The sequence below is a fragment of the Castor canadensis genome, chromosome 3 (genome assembly GCF_047511655.1).
Source record: "Castor canadensis chromosome 3, mCasCan1.hap1v2, whole genome shotgun sequence".
Lineage (NCBI taxonomy): Eukaryota > Metazoa > Chordata > Mammalia > Rodentia > Castoridae > Castor > Castor canadensis.
The window spans coordinates 54,154,267-54,173,622 of NC_133388.1; the positions used below are offsets into that span (position 1 = coordinate 54,154,267).

Sequence of the window (19,356 nt, forward strand, 5' to 3'; positions counted from 1 at the left end):
CGGCGCGGAGCGCAGAGCTGCAAGCCAAATGCAAAACTGCTGGCTAGAAGCACCAGCCCCCTCTGCCGGCCCACTCGCGGCGGGGAGGGGTTTCTCACGCCCCCTGCTTCTGGGTGACTATAGCCGAGGTCGGAAGGAAGCGAGGCGAGAGATGAGTCATCCCGCCTAATTCCGCCTTCCTGGTCCCCTAGCCTCCGCGCGCCAGCCCCCTCCCGAGATCATGCAGCCGGGAGCGAAGATTTCGCTCAGCCCCAGACTTCTCCACCAAACCCCCTGTGGCCTGCGGACGAGAGACGACAGACAGGACGGAAACCAATGAGAGCTCCGCTCTCTCGCCTACCGTCCAATGAGCCTCGGCTCCCAGGAGGGGCGGGACTAGGAGGGCAGGAGGGGGTAGTCCCGGACTGGCGCGCGGCGCGGCATCTCGGCGGCTCACAGACCAAGAGCATCGCGGGGAGTCGGCGCCAAGGCGACGCGGGAAGGCGCCACCACCGCGGTTGCCGTCGCTGGCCAAGGTGCTGGACACGACAGATCCTCAACAGCTCAGGCACCGGCTGCTGCACCCCCTGCTGCAGCCTTGCTTCCAACCAGGTCCTCATGGAAGAGATGGAAGAAGAGTTAAAATGCCCCGTGTGCGGCTCCTTCTACCGGGAGCCCATCATCCTGCCCTGCTCCCACAATTTGTGTCAGGCGTGCGCCCGCAACATCCTGGTGCAGACCCCGGAATCTGAGTCTCCCCAGAGCCGTCGGGCCTCGGGTTCTGGGGTCTCCGACTATGACTATCTGGACCTGGACAAGATGAGCCTGTACAGCGAGGCGGACAGCGGCTATGGCTCTTATGGGGGATTCGCCAGCGCCCCCACTACCCCATGCCAGAAGTCCCCCAACGGCGTCCGTGTGTTTCCCCCAGCAATGCCGCCACCGGCCACCCACCTGTCACCGGCCTTGGCCCCAGTGCCTCGCAACTCCTGTATCACCTGCCCCCAGTGCCACCGCAGCCTCATCCTGGATGACCGGGGCCTCCGCGGCTTCCCTAAGAACCGCGTCCTGGAAGGGGTAATTGACCGCTACCAACAGAGCAAAGCCGCGGCCCTCAAGTGCCAGCTCTGCGAGAAGGCGCCCAAGGAGGCCACTGTCATGTGCGAACAGTGCGATGTCTTCTACTGTGATCCTTGCCGCCTGCGCTGCCACCCGCCCCGGGGGCCCCTTGCCAAGCATCGTCTGGTGCCACCGGCCCAGGGCCGCGTGAGCCGGAGGCTGAGCCCGCGGAAGGTCTCCACCTGCACAGACCACGAGCTGGAGAACCACAGCATGTACTGCGTGCAGTGCAAGATGCCCGTGTGCTACCAGTGCTTGGAGGAGGGCAAACACTCCAGCCACGAAGTCAAGGCTCTGGGGGCTATGTGGAAACTGCACAAGGTGAGTCCTAAGAAAACCCACCCCTAACTCCCGCGCTTCGGATCCTCCAGTTTTGCGGCAGAGGGTCCCAGTCTTTTGCTCACAGCGCATCCCAGCGGGGGCGCAATGCAGGTGCCATCAGTGTCTGTCTTCCCGATCTGGTGCATTGCAGGAGGCTCAGGGGACATTAAACGGAATACAGGGAAGTTGAATGTCTCTAGAGAGTAGTTGCGGGGATGCCTTAGAGTGGTCCTCTCTCGCGGGGCGCACCACTTGTGAGCCAGGCACAGAGCGCCCCCTCTACGCGGCAGGGCTGCAGCCGACGGCCGCAGACTGTGTGGCTCTGCGCAGGTGGGCAGAGCCGCGCCAGGGCCAAAGCCTGGCTCCAGGCAGGATTCAACGCAGGGGGGGGTTGAGATCCTGGGCGGAGGCGTCGGGGTGGGGCATCGGAGTCTCGAGGTCCGCGCTGCTGGACAGGCGGACGCCGTGATGCACGGACAGAATACTGATGAGCCCGCGCTGGGCCAGACCTGGCGCTTGCTCTGGAGAGAACGCAGGTCGGGGTGCCTGGTGCTCGAAAGGAAGTGGGAGGAGAAGGAGGAGGGAAAAAAAATAATCCGGTGGTCGCCATGGCAACGCGGCGTGCTGGCAAGCTCTGGCCTTGACCCTCCTGGAGGGGGACCTGAGGCTGGAGTGACAGGATCAGAGTTTTCTGTGCCTTGTGGCCTGAAAGCTAGCCGCGTCTCCCAGGGAAACGCCTCCTCCCAAAGCACCCACACCCCCATTTTTCCCGGATCCAACCCTTTCCCTCTTTCAGTCGCTGTAATGTGCAAACTTTGGAACACCTGTTACAGGGTTTATCTTTGTGGTCTGTTTTGATGGTGCCTCCACCGTGACTACTCAAGAAATGTGCCTTTCACAATTTGTTAGGCCATGCCACTCTGCTCAAAATCCTCTGATGGCATCCTGTCCTTAGAAGGGTCTGTCTGAATCTATGTGACCTCTCCCCTTTGGCCTCAGGGACCTCATCGTGTTTCACTCACTTCTGCTGCTCCAGCCACACTGTGCTTCTTCCTCAGCCAATACCAGGCGTTAGCATTCGGTTTTCCTTCAGCCTGAATCTCTCTTCCCCAGTGCCTCAGTCCTGATGGCTCACTCAGTTGCCTCCTTCCTGCCTCTGCTCAAACCTGAACAAATTCAGGAGGGAGGCTTTCTGATGGCAGTGGTTACCACTTACCTCAGACACCAGCTAGCTCCTTCCCTGCTTTGTTTTTCTCAGTAGTACTTACCACTTTCTGGCATGCTATCATGTCTTATATGTCAATTACCGTGTTATGTTTGTATTTATCAACCCCCCCCAACACACACATGCACACCTACAGGAAAATAAGCTTCCTGAGGCGAGAGCGCTTTATAAAATTATGCCCACAGTGACTTAGAAGGAAGGGAACCACCCTGCGGAGATGTGCTTCAATTTAACTATTATGTTTTTTTAAAATTCCACTTAGGTGAGTGTGGAGGGTAGGGCAGGGGCCCAGGATTGTTGTAGGAAAGTTTTCTTTACCTCAGTGGATTGCACACTCAGGGAGGAGGCAGGGCAGTGCAGGTCGTGTCCAGGTCTCATGAAGAGTTTCCCAGAATTACTTGGGGACCAGAAAGATTAATTTTGGGAGATGCCAGCTCTGAGGGTAAGGCTGGAAGGGTGATAATTTATTCACAGCAAAAAGGTGAGGGGTCAAATATCACCACTTTTAGCAATCATTAGAGGTTTTTCTCAACTCTGGATTCCAAATGAATGGGGGTCTATGTTTACAGTCATGTGTTCTCACATATAACCTGTTAAACTATATTAGCACTGATGGAGACTTAATTTGGCACAAATTTGAACCTCACTGGACACATGCCACTGTTTTTAAAACATTTCAATTTGTAGTTTTAAATGACATTTAATTTTTAAAGTTTTCAAAACTTCAGTTCACAGTAAATTTTTTCTTCATATTACGATTTTACTCTCAGACTGCTAACTATAGTCTGTGTTAAATTGCCCTCCAAAGCGTTTAAGAAATTCCTCACCCTGTCTGAGCAAAGAGCTTAGCACCACATGCTAATTAGAGTGTTCAAACCATAGCATTACTTTGCTATGAAGTATGCCTTATCTGTTAAGACCAAAAGAACCTTTAAATCTCTGTCAAACGCTATATAGATTTGAAATATAAGCCACTTATTTTATTAATAGTGGAAGTTATGAGTAGACACTGTAGTGTTGATAGGGTTGACATTTGGAAATCTGCTTTAAAAAAAAGAGTAATGTTAAAACCCTTGAGACATGATGGCTAGAAGGCCATTTGTTCTCTTTTTTTTTGCATATTTCTCCAAATAATAAGTATGTATTCAGTCAATATCAGAATAATTAAACTACCTAGAGAAATAAGGCAGAGGATGACAGATTTTAATAATCAGTTGTCATCTGTTAGATGAACAATAAACATGACTCACCAACTTTATTTCCTTAATAAGGTAGTTTAATGTGTTAACACTCCATTTTCTCCTGTTGTCTATGTTCTAATTACTGATGCCTTTCTCTCTAAAAAAAGCACATGGACCAGAATTTCTGTGCCCTTCAAACCATAAGAGAGCAAGGAATTATACTTATTCTCCCACAGTTGGGCAGGTAGCTATCAACACAGACTATTATGCAACCTGGAAGTTTTTATTAGTATTCTACCCCATTAATCATTTCTAGTGATGAAGAAAATCCTGTGTAAGTAAGTATTCTCTTAGGCATAAGTCATTATCCTCCACATTCAGGACAAAATGCCTGAATTTTTGTAATTTTAAAAACAATTTGTTAAAATTTATGAGACGTCAGCTGACCGAATTAAAATCTTTTTTCAGATATGTGTGATGTTCAAAATCCATGAAAAACAGTAATAGATGCAGTAGCTTTGCAAGCCAAATATCTGGTAGCAGTTTTTCTTTAGAACCAGTACTTGCTATATTCATTTATTCAATTGTAAAACAAAACATCTGTTGTAGACATATACAAATTGGCTTTTGGAACCACTATTGTCATTTTGCAATTTTAAGCAATTTACATTTCTAAACTCTCACACTATTCTTGGATTCTTGATGTGTTTTATGTACCACTGAGTCAGTAACATATTTGTAATCATTCTTCTGTGTTTGTGCTGTTGAGCAAAGATTTTTCTTTTCCTTTTTATCCTAACATTGACTATCCATTCTGAATCCTGTCTCAAATGTTATTTCTCTCACCTTCTTTTTAAAAACAATTTGCAATTTAAGCATTTAATAATAAACTATCAGTTGATTGATATCATTTCCACAGTACTCTGGAAAAATTATCTGCTTAGTTGTATGGTGGATCTCATCAAATATTTGTGTAGCTCAGTGTGTTAGATGATGTCACTAAAATGGAGTTTGGTTAAATGTGTATCAGCAGTTTAGTTGTTATAATCTTATATTTCTATGGTCAGTGTAATAGGTAGTCTGTACTTGTAGTTTTTTCTTTGTTTTAATTTACTTATAGTACAATCAGAACATTCTGTGTGCAATGTAAACACTCTTACAACTCTCAAGGAGAATGTTACAGAGAAGAAAATCATTGTTTTCTAACCTGAGGCATATTGAAGGAGCTAGATGACAGGAGGTCCACGTTCCAGAACTGACATGGCCACTTAACTCCTGTGACTAACCAAGTCTCTGTTTTCCCATCCACAGGGATGTAAAGCAGTTAAAATCTTATTTGTGAAAGTGTAAAAAATTAGTTTAAATGTTTATCATTTGCTAACTGCAATTTAGTGCAACTGTGAGCTGTTTGCATAAAATGAAGTCAGTGTCTCTCACTGTTCAACAAAGACTACACAAAAATCTCGCCCCCAGTTTGCGTTAGTTTGCTTGCACAAAGTGCACAAGGTATTCGGTCCACAGCTACTCTGAAGGTGACCTAAGGAGAATCTCTTCCTTATGGGTCCATAGGGAGTACTCAGTTGAATTAGGCTGAAGGAATGTGGCTACCACAAAGATTTATATATTAAGCAAAGGTATGTTGCTTTTCCATGGAAAGCTAAGGTGATAATGAGGACTCCAAGAAAACACTGTTATCACTTCGAAGTAGCTGAAGTTTTTTTCCTGTATATGCCATAGAAAGATGCTGTTAATTGGAATCACAGATGAAATGACAGTTTGCATAAAGATTATCACAGTCACCTGCTACTGGGTCATAAGAAATAATGTACGGGCAAAATTTATTCTTACTAGCAATATATTGAATGGCACTTCCCTCATCTAAATAAGCAAACAGACTTTTTAGTATGTATCTATATTTTCAGATCTTGAGTATCACTTGTCTGAAATGCTTGGAACCAGAAGTGTGTTTTAGACTTGTTTGGATTTTGGAATATTTGCATATATCTAGTAAGATATCATAGGAAATAAAACCTAAATCTAATTCATTTACATTTCATATACACCTTATTCACATAGCCTGAGGGTAATTTTATATGATATTTTTAGTGTCCCAGTGTTTTGGTTGAGATTCATCTCATGAGATCAAGTATGGAATTTTCCACTTGTGATGTCATGTACACACTGAAAAAATGTTGGATTTTGGAGCATTTTGGATTTTAGATTTTCAGATTCGAGATGCTCAACCTGTAACTTTGGCACCCAGAGAAGAATAAAACCAATTGCATGATAAATGTTTAAGAACCAAATTGTTCTAAATAATATTTTAAAGTCAGTTTTACCAGAGACTATTGGTGGTAAGGAACAGAAATTCACTTGGGTAATCTCAGAGGCTTTCATGGGAAGTAAAATGAAATTTACATTTTAGAAGAATGGACCTGGAAAACCAGATGCTACATCCACTCTCGTGGTCAGCTTCGACAAAGTCATGCTGCGGTGAATTATAGAACATCTCATGTAATTCCTTACTCATGTCATTAGCACTGGGAGTCCTTTGTGTTGCTTTAGCTAGTTTGTGATGTTTCTCTGTCACTTTCAACTGAAAAATCCTAACTTATGAAAGCAGATGAATTAGTGCATGTAACCATTTGTATTTTAAGATTCTAATTGTTATTAATTCTAGATATTGTCTCTGGAGTTCATAGTTAGAAGCCTGGATCCTAATGCTATGAGTACAAATAGAGGGGCAGTTGTACTTCAGTGAGGGAGAAGTTGTGTAATATTTAATGCTGTCCACCCATTCACCACTGGGGCACTTCACTGACATAGTGGCTGGCTTCTTCAATGATTTTCATTGTGAAGTTGTTGACAGAGAGGCCTGAAGAAATCTTTATTTAAGCCAGCTGTAAATTACTCAGCATACATGGTGATGGCATTTTTATGGGCAATAGACTGGACCGGGAAGTTCTGAAATCAGATTTCTGCCAATAATCAATTTTTGTTTGTTTTCAAAGGCAAGAAACCTCTGAAGATATGTATGAGCACTCCAGAATATTTTGTTTTGACCTGGGCTCTAGGTCAGAATTCCCACAAATTTTCTATAGTTACACAAATTTGGGACTCTGCACTCCAAATACACTCCTGATAGTTCACATTGTACATTATTATATCCCAATAATACTATACGGTAGTCTTCCTTTAACCACATTTTCACTTTTGTGATTTCAGTTACTTGAGGTCAACTGTGTTCCAAAAATATTAAATGGAAAGTTCCAGAAATAAACAACTTATAAGTTTTAAATTGCTTGCCTTTCTGAGTGACATGATGAAATCTCCACCATCCTGCTCTGTCCTGCCCAGGATGGGAGTCATCCCTCTGTGCAGTCCATATTGTATATAACTTTCTGCTCACTAGTCACTCAGTAGCCATCTCAGTTATTAGAACCACTATGGTAGTATGTATGTGTCTGAGTTCAGGTAACCCTTGTGTAGAGCCTAACGCCGTGTTACAATGCCTGCACATTTACCTAATCCATCTCTCAGGTATTATATATTATCTCACATCATCACAAGAGAAAGGATGAGCATGGTACAATAAGATAATTTGAGACAGAGGCCATAATCACATAACTTTTATTATAGTATAGCATAGTAACTGTTCATTTTGTTATTATTATTAAGTATATATGCCTAACTTCTATGCCAGTTTATAAGTTAAACTTTATTATAGATGTGTATATTAAAACATTTATATGTAGTTATATACATATACAGTATTTATATATAAATAAATGTTTTTTACCTTTATATGTTATTTTATTTACATATATTTGCAGGGCTTAGCATTATCCATAATTTTAGGCATCCAGGTGGGGGTCTTAGATGTGTCCCCCCAAAGGTAAGAAGAGACTACTCTATGTCAATACATCTTACAACAAACCAGCTACTTGATTCAACCCTAATTTTCCAAACTTACTCAACTTTGAAAACATTTTTTGAGTGGCACACGGGTAGAGAAGACTAGTCCAGGCAACAATGAGTGTCTTGACTATGCAGAACAGACTACCCTAAAACTCAAGCCTGTGGATAAAAATCCATGGTAAGCCTGTCCTTAAATCTTAATTCTTAAGGAAATGTTAAAAGTTAGATTTGTAATTCTTTAAATATTAAAATTCAAAGACAGAGGTAAAAATATTAACCTAATTTTGTGGTATTTATTTGTAAGGACCTGAATACATGTTGCCTCTTTTACTTATTATTGTAAATGATTTAACTCTTAAAAATTATTTTAGTCATTAACATAATATTATGTAATGCAATACTATAGAGTATAATAAAAAAGAACTAATGTACTTTTGACTACATTTGGGCTTTGTATGTGAGGTGCCAAATGACTGGCTTGAATTCCTCATTAAACTGTGTTACATAGAAATAGATTACTTTTAAAATAAATTTTTTGAACCCATGGTCTCACACACTCAAGGGAAGCACTCTACTTACTTGAGCTATACCTCCAGGCATTTTGTTTTTCTTTGTTTTTTGAGAGAGGGTCTCTCTGCTTTCCTTGCCTGGGCTGGCCTCCTCCTGCTTCCCTTCTGGTCTATCTGGGATTACACCTAGCGGTGTTCCTGACTAATACTGTCAATAAAAAAGACAAAATTTAAAAAGCTAAAACCCTTAATGTTTCTCCTGTGACTACATAACACAGTAATTTACAAAATCTGAATAGTACGTCATCTGTTATACTCTAGGCTTTGCTAATATTTTCATATTGGCATTCAGAATAAATTTTTAAACTTAGAAGAAGAATTAACTCTAAAATAGTCACCAGCAGTGTGCCTAGAAGATCAGAGACCATCTAAGTTTGTCAGCAGCACATCTAATCCATCCCAAAGCCAAAAATACTTCCCTGGGGTGTTCTCACTGCAGTTTCATCCCCAGCCCTAATTGCTCAGGAAGACTGAAGCAATTCGCACTTGCTGGCAGGCAGTCTGTCATTTTTCACTGCATCTGTGTCAGAGAAGTCATCACAGTGTCACTTCACAGGTATTTGGCCCTGGCTTTGCCATCATTAACTTTTCTGGCTTAAAGTGCTGCGTGTTGGCCTTGGGTCTAGTCACAATTCTATCTGCCTGTTTAAGTGGCCTCCTCCTTTCAAGCCCATTTGGCCATCCAGCATCCTTGCCTGGCCTGTCTTCCTGTCCCCTAGGCCTACTTGCCACTGTTTTCTTAGGCCAGACCTTCAGATGCCTACCGACTAACTTCGCCAAGCCCGGCTCAGATGAGCCAGCCTTGCACAGACCAACCTGCCCATGCTGCTCCATCCCAGCAGAGCTACAGATGCACCCACAGCCTCCCCCATCCCAGCTGGCTTGAGCTACAGACAGTGCTTTTTAACTGTAGAGAAGGAGTTTTCTTCATTTTAAGCTGGAAGAGCAAGAAAACTTTTCTTGAGATTCTAGGCTTGGGTAAATAAACACCATTGAGTTTTCCCTCCTCCTGTACACACCTAACTCATCTACTCCATGGTTCCTATTCCTACTGTACCTGGATGTCCGACCCAGACCCAGTCTCAGTCTCTTTCCTTCTCACAATTTGTTCCCAAATTCTCTTCCCAGCCTTATCTCCTATACCCAATAGCTCTCACATCCCTGTTCTAACATGGATCGTCCTCTACTGTATGATAAATGATTATGTCAGAGTTTCCCAATGGACTCCAATAACTCAGTACCATGGACTGTTTCTTATATTTCTTTCCCCTGTTTCTGCACTTAGTAAATGTTAAAGACTGACTTAATGCAGAAACAGTCAGTAAGAGGAAGATTAATAACCATCAGTATAATCCTAACATTTTAAGTTTCATACGTTAGCCTGACAGTAATCATTAAATTTGAAAACATGTATTTAATACTTTTTGTTAAAATGTATTGAATTCTTATTACATGCCAGGCACTGTTGTAAGCCTTTTTCACATTTAATCTTTATATTTCACACATCTTCTTATGAAAACCCAGGGCATAGGAAGGTTAGAAAGTGGCACTAATTGCAGAGCCAGAGTTTGGATCCAGGCAGTCTGATCAGAGCTCATGTACTAAACTGCTGATAAGCCAGGAAATATGTGACTTACAGAGCACAGTTATGGTCTTACAAATTACAGTCACGTAACAAATAGCCAGGTTGCTTTATTTCTCATGTATAAAATTTGCTGAGAAATGAAAAGTTATTTTTCTCTTAAGTTTCCCTGTGACAAAATAAATTTAAAGAGAAAAATACAGGGCTGGGAGAAAGGAGAGGCAAATACATTAAGTGTTCCATAAACCAGACCATCTGAGGGGATGAGCTTGCAAAGTTAGGTGCTAAAGGGGATCAGCCTGCCTTCCTGCCGTAGGCAGTAAGGGTCTGTCAGCTCAGTCATGGAGTCATTGTCCTCTTATTTTGTTTTGCTTTTGTCTTTGAGACAGGGTCTTACTATGAAACCCGGGCTAGGCTAGCCTCAAGCTTGCTTTGTAGCCAGCCCGTGCTGGCCTTGAACTCAGGATCATTCCGGCCTCAACTTCCCAATTGCTGGGATTACAGGCATGTACCATCACACTTGACTTTCATGGTCATCTTTTAATAAAACAATGCATCTGAAGATTTACAGACAAAATAAAACAACAGAGTATCAATTCAGCAAGTCCGAGACCCTGAGCTCCAACCCCAGTAACCACAAAGAAACTATAAAAGACTCGGTAGATTTAAAAAATGAAAGTGGGACATAAACATTTTAAGTATCTATTTCTGTAGATCTAAAACATTTATATGTTCGTTTTAGAAACACAGAAATATGTTTAAACCTGCAAGCAGGTATCCACACTGTGTTTACTGTAAGTTTTTTCTTGTACCTTTCACCTTTCCTGCTCAAATAAAATTTGTATAGTCTAACTCAAGAATAGATACCTAGTTTGCTTTTCACTACAAATGTAAAAGAAATGTGTGAACTAGAAAAGGAGTGGTTTAAGCTCTGCCAAACAGAATTGGTTTTCACGTGCCTTGTTGCCATGATTGACTGTGTCTGCTAGTGTTCATGTGTTGGAAGAAGTGTTGAGAGGGGAACCTTAAAGAGGTGATCAGGTCATGAGGGCAGAGCCCTCACGAATGGATTAATGCCATTACAGAGGGACTGGGCTAGTACAAGAAGGTGAGTTTGGCCCCTTCTCTCACTCCATCACCCATGTGATGCATTCTACAGTGTTCGGATGTCATAGGCCCTCATACCAGATACTGCCCCTCCATCTTCCACTTCCCAGCCTCCAGAACCACAAGCCAAATAAATTCCCCTTCATTATAAATTGCCAGTCCATGGTATTCTGTACAGCAGCACAAAACAGACTAAAATACTTGAATAGAACCAGAACTGTGTGTTGATTTTTTTTTTTTAATAACAGCCTGATCAAAGAAGAAAGTGTTCCTGGAAGACAACTTTGGAAAAAGAATGCTAAACATTGTTCCTTGTGGTAGGAATCACCACCTTCTGCCAGTAGCCAGTACACATAAATGGTTACTTCTCTCTACTGCTGGTTTATTTATGTGGCACTGACTTTCCAGCCTGATGGCGACAATTCAGCTTTGTTGAGATTATTGTCCATCCCTCTTTACTCTTACTTTGCTTGCAGACAACGTTTTAAAAAGTAACTGACACCAAGAACACATCATTCTGTCCCAAACTCCAGGAAAGACCTAAGAGAGGATTGCCCTGCTCTGGTCTGTCATGTGTATCAGTCCTTGAAACATTATCTATTCTCTGAACAAAGCAGCTTTCAGACAGGAGCAAATGTGACTATGGGACAGTAAACAGTTTCTATCTAAACCAGGTCTTCATAACAGACTTTGTGATTTTATAGGAAGCAAAACTTGGACAGTCAAATATACACAGGCTTAACTGTAGGTACAGTTCACCTAAAGCCAAATGGAAATGGCTCAATCATTGAAGGTCTGTAGTTTTTTTTCACCAGCTCAAAAAAAAAAAAAAAAACCAACAGCTGATTTAACTACAAATCTGTGGAGTTCATTACTTGGTACTATGGAAGATATTTATGCTATCAAAGAGATATTGCTTATGCTCTAGCACCCTCCCTCTCACATCTGTGCCATCTCAGGAGCATTAGTCACATAAAAGCAAATGTAGAGTTGGACTTCTATCCAGTCTAATAAATCTTACATGGCCTAGATAAATCTGTGGAGCTTCTAACAAGCAGTTATTATTGATTTTATTGACTATCAGTCATCCAGCCAAGACTTAGCAAGGGAATATGATCAACAGCCTTCAGCACAGAATCAGTGTGGTAGGAAGAAGCATGATGTTCACAAGCTACATGTGTTATCTGGCTACCTTCTGCTGTTAAGGAAGTGAGTCTGCCATTGGTGGAACTAAAACATTATTCACTATCAAAATTTTCTCCACTTTCTACTATGAGGACCAAGAAATACAGACTATTGAAACTTCTCTGAGCACAGGATTTCCAGTCTGGCTCCAACAAGCTCAAAGCACAAGGGTACAGAATGTGACTACTGTTCCCTTACGATCCAAAATTGGAACATTTAGTCTCACACATAGATTTATGATTGTTCTGGCCTCTGTGTTTTTTTACAAAGTACAGAAAGGTTTGAATTGATGGTAAGCTCCTGCCACATAGATACAAAGCATATTATGCAAACGATTTGTGTTCCTTTACAAACTGGCACACAAATATTTCCATGAATTAAAAAAAAAACCTGTTATGCTGAAGAGAAAAATGTTTCTATCAGTTGCAATCTACACGATTCTTGTTCACACAGCATACCTTATTTGGTCTGATTCTAACATAACATTTTGAAATTGCTGTTATTATTTCAGAAAAGTTAAGTGTTTGCCGAGAATCATACAGCTTGACAAAGACAGGGCTCAAACCTAGGCCAATTAACCCTCAAGCCCACACTTTTTTCTTTTGTACCATATGAAATACTATTTTGGTTAAAATGTGTTGCAAATTGTCAAAATTTCACATTTTTTGAATTTGAGCTCATATTTAGCCATTAACCAAACATTTTACATGAAACTCAGTCAGTGTCAGATGCTCGGCTGCTTCACACTGAGCATGTCCAGAGCTGAATCGGTTATCTCTCTCCCCTTTGTAATTCGATTTCCTCTTCTCCCTTTTTGAATGAAAATAAAAAAAATACAAGTGTCTTAACTCTATACTGGAGTCAAGTAAAGGGTATAAATGCGAAGAATTTTAAACCTAAGGATCTCAAATTAAATATTTCAAACATTTCAGAACCTTAGTATTAGAAAACTAAGCAAAGATTCACTTAGTGGACAAAAGCATCAAGTTCCAGAATTATCAAGGAAGGAAATAAGACTTCGACAGAATCTTGGGCCGTTTTTCTTTAACGATCTTTGACTCCAATTACGCAGTGCACTGATCCTAGGACTTTCTATGCATTAAAAGCAGGAATTCCTGCAACAATTGTGTGCAGCAGGTACCACTGTTATCCTCAGTTACAGATGAGGAAACTGAGACTAAGAACCCACAAAGCCCAAAGTCACAGCTAACAAGTACCAGAGTCAAGTTAAAGTTATCCCTGTAGAAAGTTGGACATCAGGTTCTGTGCTTTCCCCATTGTAACTCCTCATATTACACAGAAGAAATCCTACGCATGGCTTTGTTCACTCTATCCTTATAGTCCTAGAAGGTTGCTTGCTCTTTTATGGGGACAGCAGGTCATTTTCACTTTTTTGGAGGTATAACTGAGGTACCATAAAATTCACCCTTTGAAAGAATATAATTCAGGGCTGAGCATGGTGGTTCACATCTGTAATCCCAGCACTTGGGAGCCTGAGACAGGAGAATCATGAGTTTGTGGCAAGCCTGGGCTACAGAGTGAGCTCCAGGCCAATCTGGGCCATGTAGTATGACCCTGTTTCAAAAGGTAAAAATAAATAAAGTGCATAATTCAGTAGTTTTTAATATATTTGTGCACAGAGTAGTGCAACCAGCACAACAATCAAATTCTAGAACATTTTCGTCACCCCCAAAAGAACCCCGTTAATATTAATGCCCACTAACAATGATTCACCATGCCACCACATCCCCACCACCAGGCACTCACCAGTGTGCTTTCTGTTTCTGGATTTTCCACTTGCTTCTGGCTTATTTCACTTAGCGTAATGTTTCCAGGACTCACCCACTTTCTAGCATGCATTACTACTTCACTCTGTTTATGATGGGATAATACTCTGTTGTCTTAGATAATCCACATTCGTTTTATATGTCCATCAGTTGAGAGCAAGGTTGTTTCTACCTTTTGGCTAGTGGTGTCAGAGAATCAGAAAATTGCAGATGTACTTAGAAGTCGCATTGTTAGGTCATATGGTCACTCTGTTCTAACATTTTGAGGAACAATCAGTTTTCCAAAGAGCTGTACCATCTTGCCTTCCAACCAGCAGTGCATTTCTCCATATTCTCTCTAGCACTTGGTATTGTCTGTCTTTGGTTGTAGTCATGTAGCCATCACAGACCTTGTGAAATGGTGTCTGTTTGTGGTTCTCATTTGCATTTCCAATGATTAGTGATGTTGAAAATCTTTTCATGGCTTTTTTTTTTTTTTTTTTTTTGCTATTTTATGCCTTTCTGAGAAAGAGAGAGACTCAATCCTTTGCCCTTGAGTCATTTGTCTTTTAATCTTGAGTTATAAGAGCTTTTTATAAAATGTGCTGGACACAACTTTTAAAATGGAAAGGACAAACCCATCAGTCTCTCACCTCTCAGCGATACTCACAGGAAGAGAAAAATAGACATAAGCTGCATGTGGCCAGCTCTGTGTCAAGACTGGCCTAACAAGACCTATATTACAAATTTCTTGTCTAACAAATCCTAATAAAGCCAGTTTTGAGACAGAATAGAGCTTAGAAGAGCTCTATCAGGATTGGCCAACAAATTGAAGATGTGGAAAAGTCCAAAGCAGGAAAAGACTTGTGCTCTAACAGTGAGCTACACCTGAGCCCAGTGTGCCTTCCTTCTTGGTCATCTCCAGTGTGTGTTGATCTGCCAGGAACTTCTGTAGAGTCTCCCAGTGTTACTTGTGCACCCTCTACCTTCAGCCGGACAGGGGCTTCCCAGCCTTGGCCTCATTCCCACTGAAGGTTCCAGTGTTGACAGCTCCTCAAATCAAATCTCAGGTGCAGCAGCATTAGGGTTGGCACTGATCCCAGAAGCAGATTGTTGTAATGTAGTTGGCCAATAACCCGTGATGTTAAAATAAGATTATAACAAGACATCTAGGTTGATAAAAATGTACTCATGTAACTTTCTCTTTTTGAAAGATGCCTTACAATGATTTAACTAAATACAACACAGACTACATTGACATATAGCTGCCACCAAAATGAAACAGGACAGGTGGGGTTTTTGTTTGTTTGGTTTGGTTTGGTTTTTTTGTGTTTTTTGTGTCTGTGACTGGGGATTGAACCCAGGTCCTCTTGCATGCTAGGCAAGTGCTGTACCACTGAGCTATATCCCCACCATTTTTATTTTATTTTGAGACAGGGTCTCCGTAAAGTGCCCAAGCTGGCCTCAAGTTTGCAATTCTTATGCCTCAGCCTCTTGAATTAGCTGGGATCAGAGTGTACCACACTACACCCAGCTTGGGGCTGATACTTAGTAGAAACTAGATGTTCTGCTTTTATTGAAGGACGGAATAAAGGATAATTTATAAATTCCATCTATACTATAGAGAGGGATGAATTACTAGGTAGAAATTTATTAGCTAAATGTGAAGGTGGCCAAAGACTGGCTGAGTACTTTATTATGAGTGGATCCAAGGAGCTCAATTATAGTTGTAGTTTCACTCCATTAAATCTCTTATTTACTTTTAGGAGAACAAAGTCATCAATTTATTATTTAAGTTATTTAATTTGTTAGTTATGTTGGCTTTTGGGTCAAGGTCAGTAAGTTTTCTAAAACTAAATTAACTCAGTGTTTTTACTTTACTTTTTCAGATTTTATTGTGTATGTGTAAGGTTTCCAACATGTTAGGGGACACTGTAGATAGTAAAATGATTCCTATCATGAAGCAGATTAACGATCATCTCATGTAGTTACATTTTTTGGTGACAAGAGTGCTAAAATCACTCATACAATTTTATTATCTATAGTTGTCATGTTGTATAGTAGGTTTCTAGGTTTGTTCATGCAACACACTTGCTACTTTGTATCATTTGATTTATATCTCTCCATTCCCCCACCATAGTAACCAAAGTTTTATTTTCTGTCTCTGCATATTTGACTTTTTTGTGATTCCACACATAAGTGGAAATTTTCTTTCTGTGTCTGGCTTATTTCATTTGTCATAATTATAATGTCTCTCAGGTCCATCCATCTTATGACAAATGGTAGACTTTCCTTTTTAAACTGACCAATATTCCTCTCTGTGTTTGTGGTCATGCACACACATGAAAGTATGTATATATGTATGTACACATCACAATTTCCTTATCCATTTATCCATCCATGAACATTTAGATTGGTTCCATATCTTGGCTGTTATAAATCCCAAAATGTTTTTTATTTTTTTTTTTTTATTTATTGGCCATACTGGAGTTTGAACTCAGGGATTTGTGCTTATTAGGTAGGCACTCTACCATTTGAGCCACTCTTCCAGCCCAGAGTGTTTTTTAGTGGGTGGTTTGTGTTCAGAGCTCCATCCTCCTGGTATCCACCTTGAGACCACACATAGGCTGTGGGACTCTTACTGTTGAGTACAGGACACTGGTGATGAGATACTGGCCATTTAGCAAGTGCTGGATTCCAGGTGTATTCAGCTGTTCAATTGAGAATTTCATTCAGTGAGGGAAATTTCTAGTTTGATTATATAAGCAGAGCACTTTCATATGTCCAAATAGGGAGGGGAGACTGTACAGATAATGGTGTGTGACCATTTTCATTCCAGATGTCTCTGAGAGATGGTTCTTGTAATGTATTCAAGCCAAGGTCACAGAACAGCTGTTACTACAACAGGATTTGCTGGGTGAACTTTGCTACAAGATGTGATTTCATATCATCGTCTTTTCCGCCATATACTTTCCTTTGATTTAACAGGACAGCTCACTAGAATTGGGTTAGAGGGCTTTGTGCATACTGAAACTGGGACTGAGAGCCAGGACTTAAGTTTGACAGCTCATGGTTTGTTCACCTCTAACCTTAAAACATCTTATCATAGCCACCATGTTGCCTTCAGCAAACATGGAACTCCCATGATTTATTGGGTGAGTGCAAATGACAGCATGCATTTTGACACTGTACATAAGTAGGAGAGTCTGAGATGCACAGTAGGAATTCAGATTAATCGACAAGAAGAAAAGAGAAACAGGAATTAGGATGAGCGTGGCAGACAGGAAAAAAACAGTCTCGGGTTAAGCCCTTTATGGCAAGCATTCTAAATGAGAATTAGGGCCAAAGGACTAGAGCCCAGCTGAAGAGGACTCTCTGATAAACCATAGTAGGGACAGACCAGATGTCAGGAAGCTCAGGTGTCAGGCAGCTGAGTTCTGTTATTGGCTCAATAACAGAAAGCACAATGGAGAGGTTCAGAATTTGGGGAGGGATAGTGGCTAGCTGCGTGTGAACTTGGATAAGTTACTTTCCCTCTCCGTGCTTCAGTTTGCCCATCTGTGAAGTGGAGATAGTGATCTGACTTACCTACAAGGATTGTGAGGACAGAAAGAATGGTAGACGCAAAGCCCTTGGAGCAGAGCCTGGCCAGAATAAGTTCTGATTAATGTGAGCTATTGTCATCTGTTAATGGTGCTGTCGACTCTGCCTAGATCCACAGACATGAGGACTAAGCAAGAGAGTGAATGTACGAGAAGGTCTTCTGTAACAGATCCAAGTTTTCATGGCTGTGTAGCTATACAGATAGGGGACTACGCAAAGGTGGAGAGAACAGCCATAGAGCGCATGGCTGGTTTCCTGTGAATACCAGTCCTTTCCCTGGCAGCAAAGGGAAGTCAAGCAGCCAGACACACTATGCTGCCTTCACAGAGCAGGCAGAACATGAAGAAACAGAAAGGAAAGGGATCCAGGAGACAAAATCACCAGCAGTCCCTGGAGTTGCCCTTGACCTTGAGCACATATCATTCCTTCAAAACAGGGGGCCAGTATCTTCTGAGAAGAAACCTGGGCTTCAGAGCCAGAAGACCTTACCTTCTTTGTTTACTTGACTGTCTTCAGTAAGTTATTTTACCCATCTGTGCCTCAGTTTCCTCATATGTGAAACAGCCACACTCCACCTCCTTGAGCTATAGGGGAGCTCAAGGAGTTTGTCTTCGGAAAGACCTTGCCATTATCATATCTTCAATAAATGTTAGTTTTATTAGTCAAAGGTCATTTAACCATTTACACCAGTGCTCTGGTTCTCTTGTAAGCATTGGTAATATAGTTGTGGACAAAAGGAAACAAGTTTTTAAAACTCCTTGCCCACCAAATGAAAGGCCATTTAATGGAACATTTGTTGAATACCTGCTGAAATCTCCTTTTTAGGTTGTGCGTTCTCTAGCAGGAGAGCACACAACAGGTGTTTTACATTGGGTTTTTAGTTGGGTTTTGCACCAAATTAAGGTAGAAATTCAGTTAGTCAGAAGTTGGCTGACTTCTTAAGCTCCAGTTTAGGAGCATTAGGGCAGCTCAACCATCCCCAGGCCATTTTTTCTTTCTCAGCATCTGCTTCAAGGCTCCCTGACTCATACTCACCATTGGGTATTTGCTAAGAATTCAGCCCCTGACTTCAGGAAAAGCAGCAAAGGGATTGGTGATGGTGGCACATGACTGTAATCCCAGTACTCCTGGAGGCTGAGGTATGAGAATTGTAATCCAATGCTGGTTCTGGCAAAAGTATGAGACCCTATTTGAAAAACAAACTAAAAGCAAAAGGGCTGGGGGTGTGGCTCAAGAGGTAGAGTGCCTGCCTAGCAAGTTTAAGGCCTTGAAATCAATCCCCAGTACTATCAAAACATTTTTTAAAAGAGCAGTAAAAATGAAAAAAGAAAAGATGAACAAACCACAAAATGCTAAGGAGTGCTTTTAAAAGGTAGGCCTAAGTGGGTATGTGTTCCCCAAAACTGTGTGTAAACTAAACCAGATGTTAAATGTAGGAAACATTTTCAGTATAAAGAAATCTTTTCTGTATATTTTCAAATGTCAATACCTGCTGTCAGTTCACATTGTGCAGAGTCCAGGACACCAAGAAATTAATAACAGGCTTTTAATTTTTTCTAGAAAAAGCAATAAATAGGAAACACTACAAAGAAAGAATTGTGGGGTACATCCCACTTTCAGAAACATTAAATTGGAATAGGAGTGGGGCTGGGATCCATCCAGGGCTGTAGGATTGTGGTAGCCAGGTGGAGGAGAAAAGCAAGAGGCTCAGATTTTGTGGCCCCTGTTGAGATCTTGGGTTTGTCTCTTTGGACAGGGCACTTAATTCCTCTGGACTACCATCCTCTCATGCATAAAATGA

The 19,356-nt window shown here is 41.6% G+C and overlaps 1 protein-coding gene across 10 annotated transcripts in view; it reads left to right on the forward strand.

Annotated features, from left to right (window-relative positions):
• The first annotated feature begins 315 nt into the window (after positions 1-315).
• Positions 316-19,356, forward strand: part of Trim9 (tripartite motif containing 9) — a 104,387-nt gene continuing 85,346 nt past the window's right edge. For all 10 annotated transcript variants that reach the window (XM_074067990.1, XM_074067991.1, XM_074067994.1 and 7 more), the window contains exon 1: positions 316-1,419. In XM_074067990.1, coding sequence (XP_073924091.1) covers positions 316-1,419 — 1,104 coding nt within the window. The remainder of the gene's footprint in view (positions 1,420-19,356) is intronic.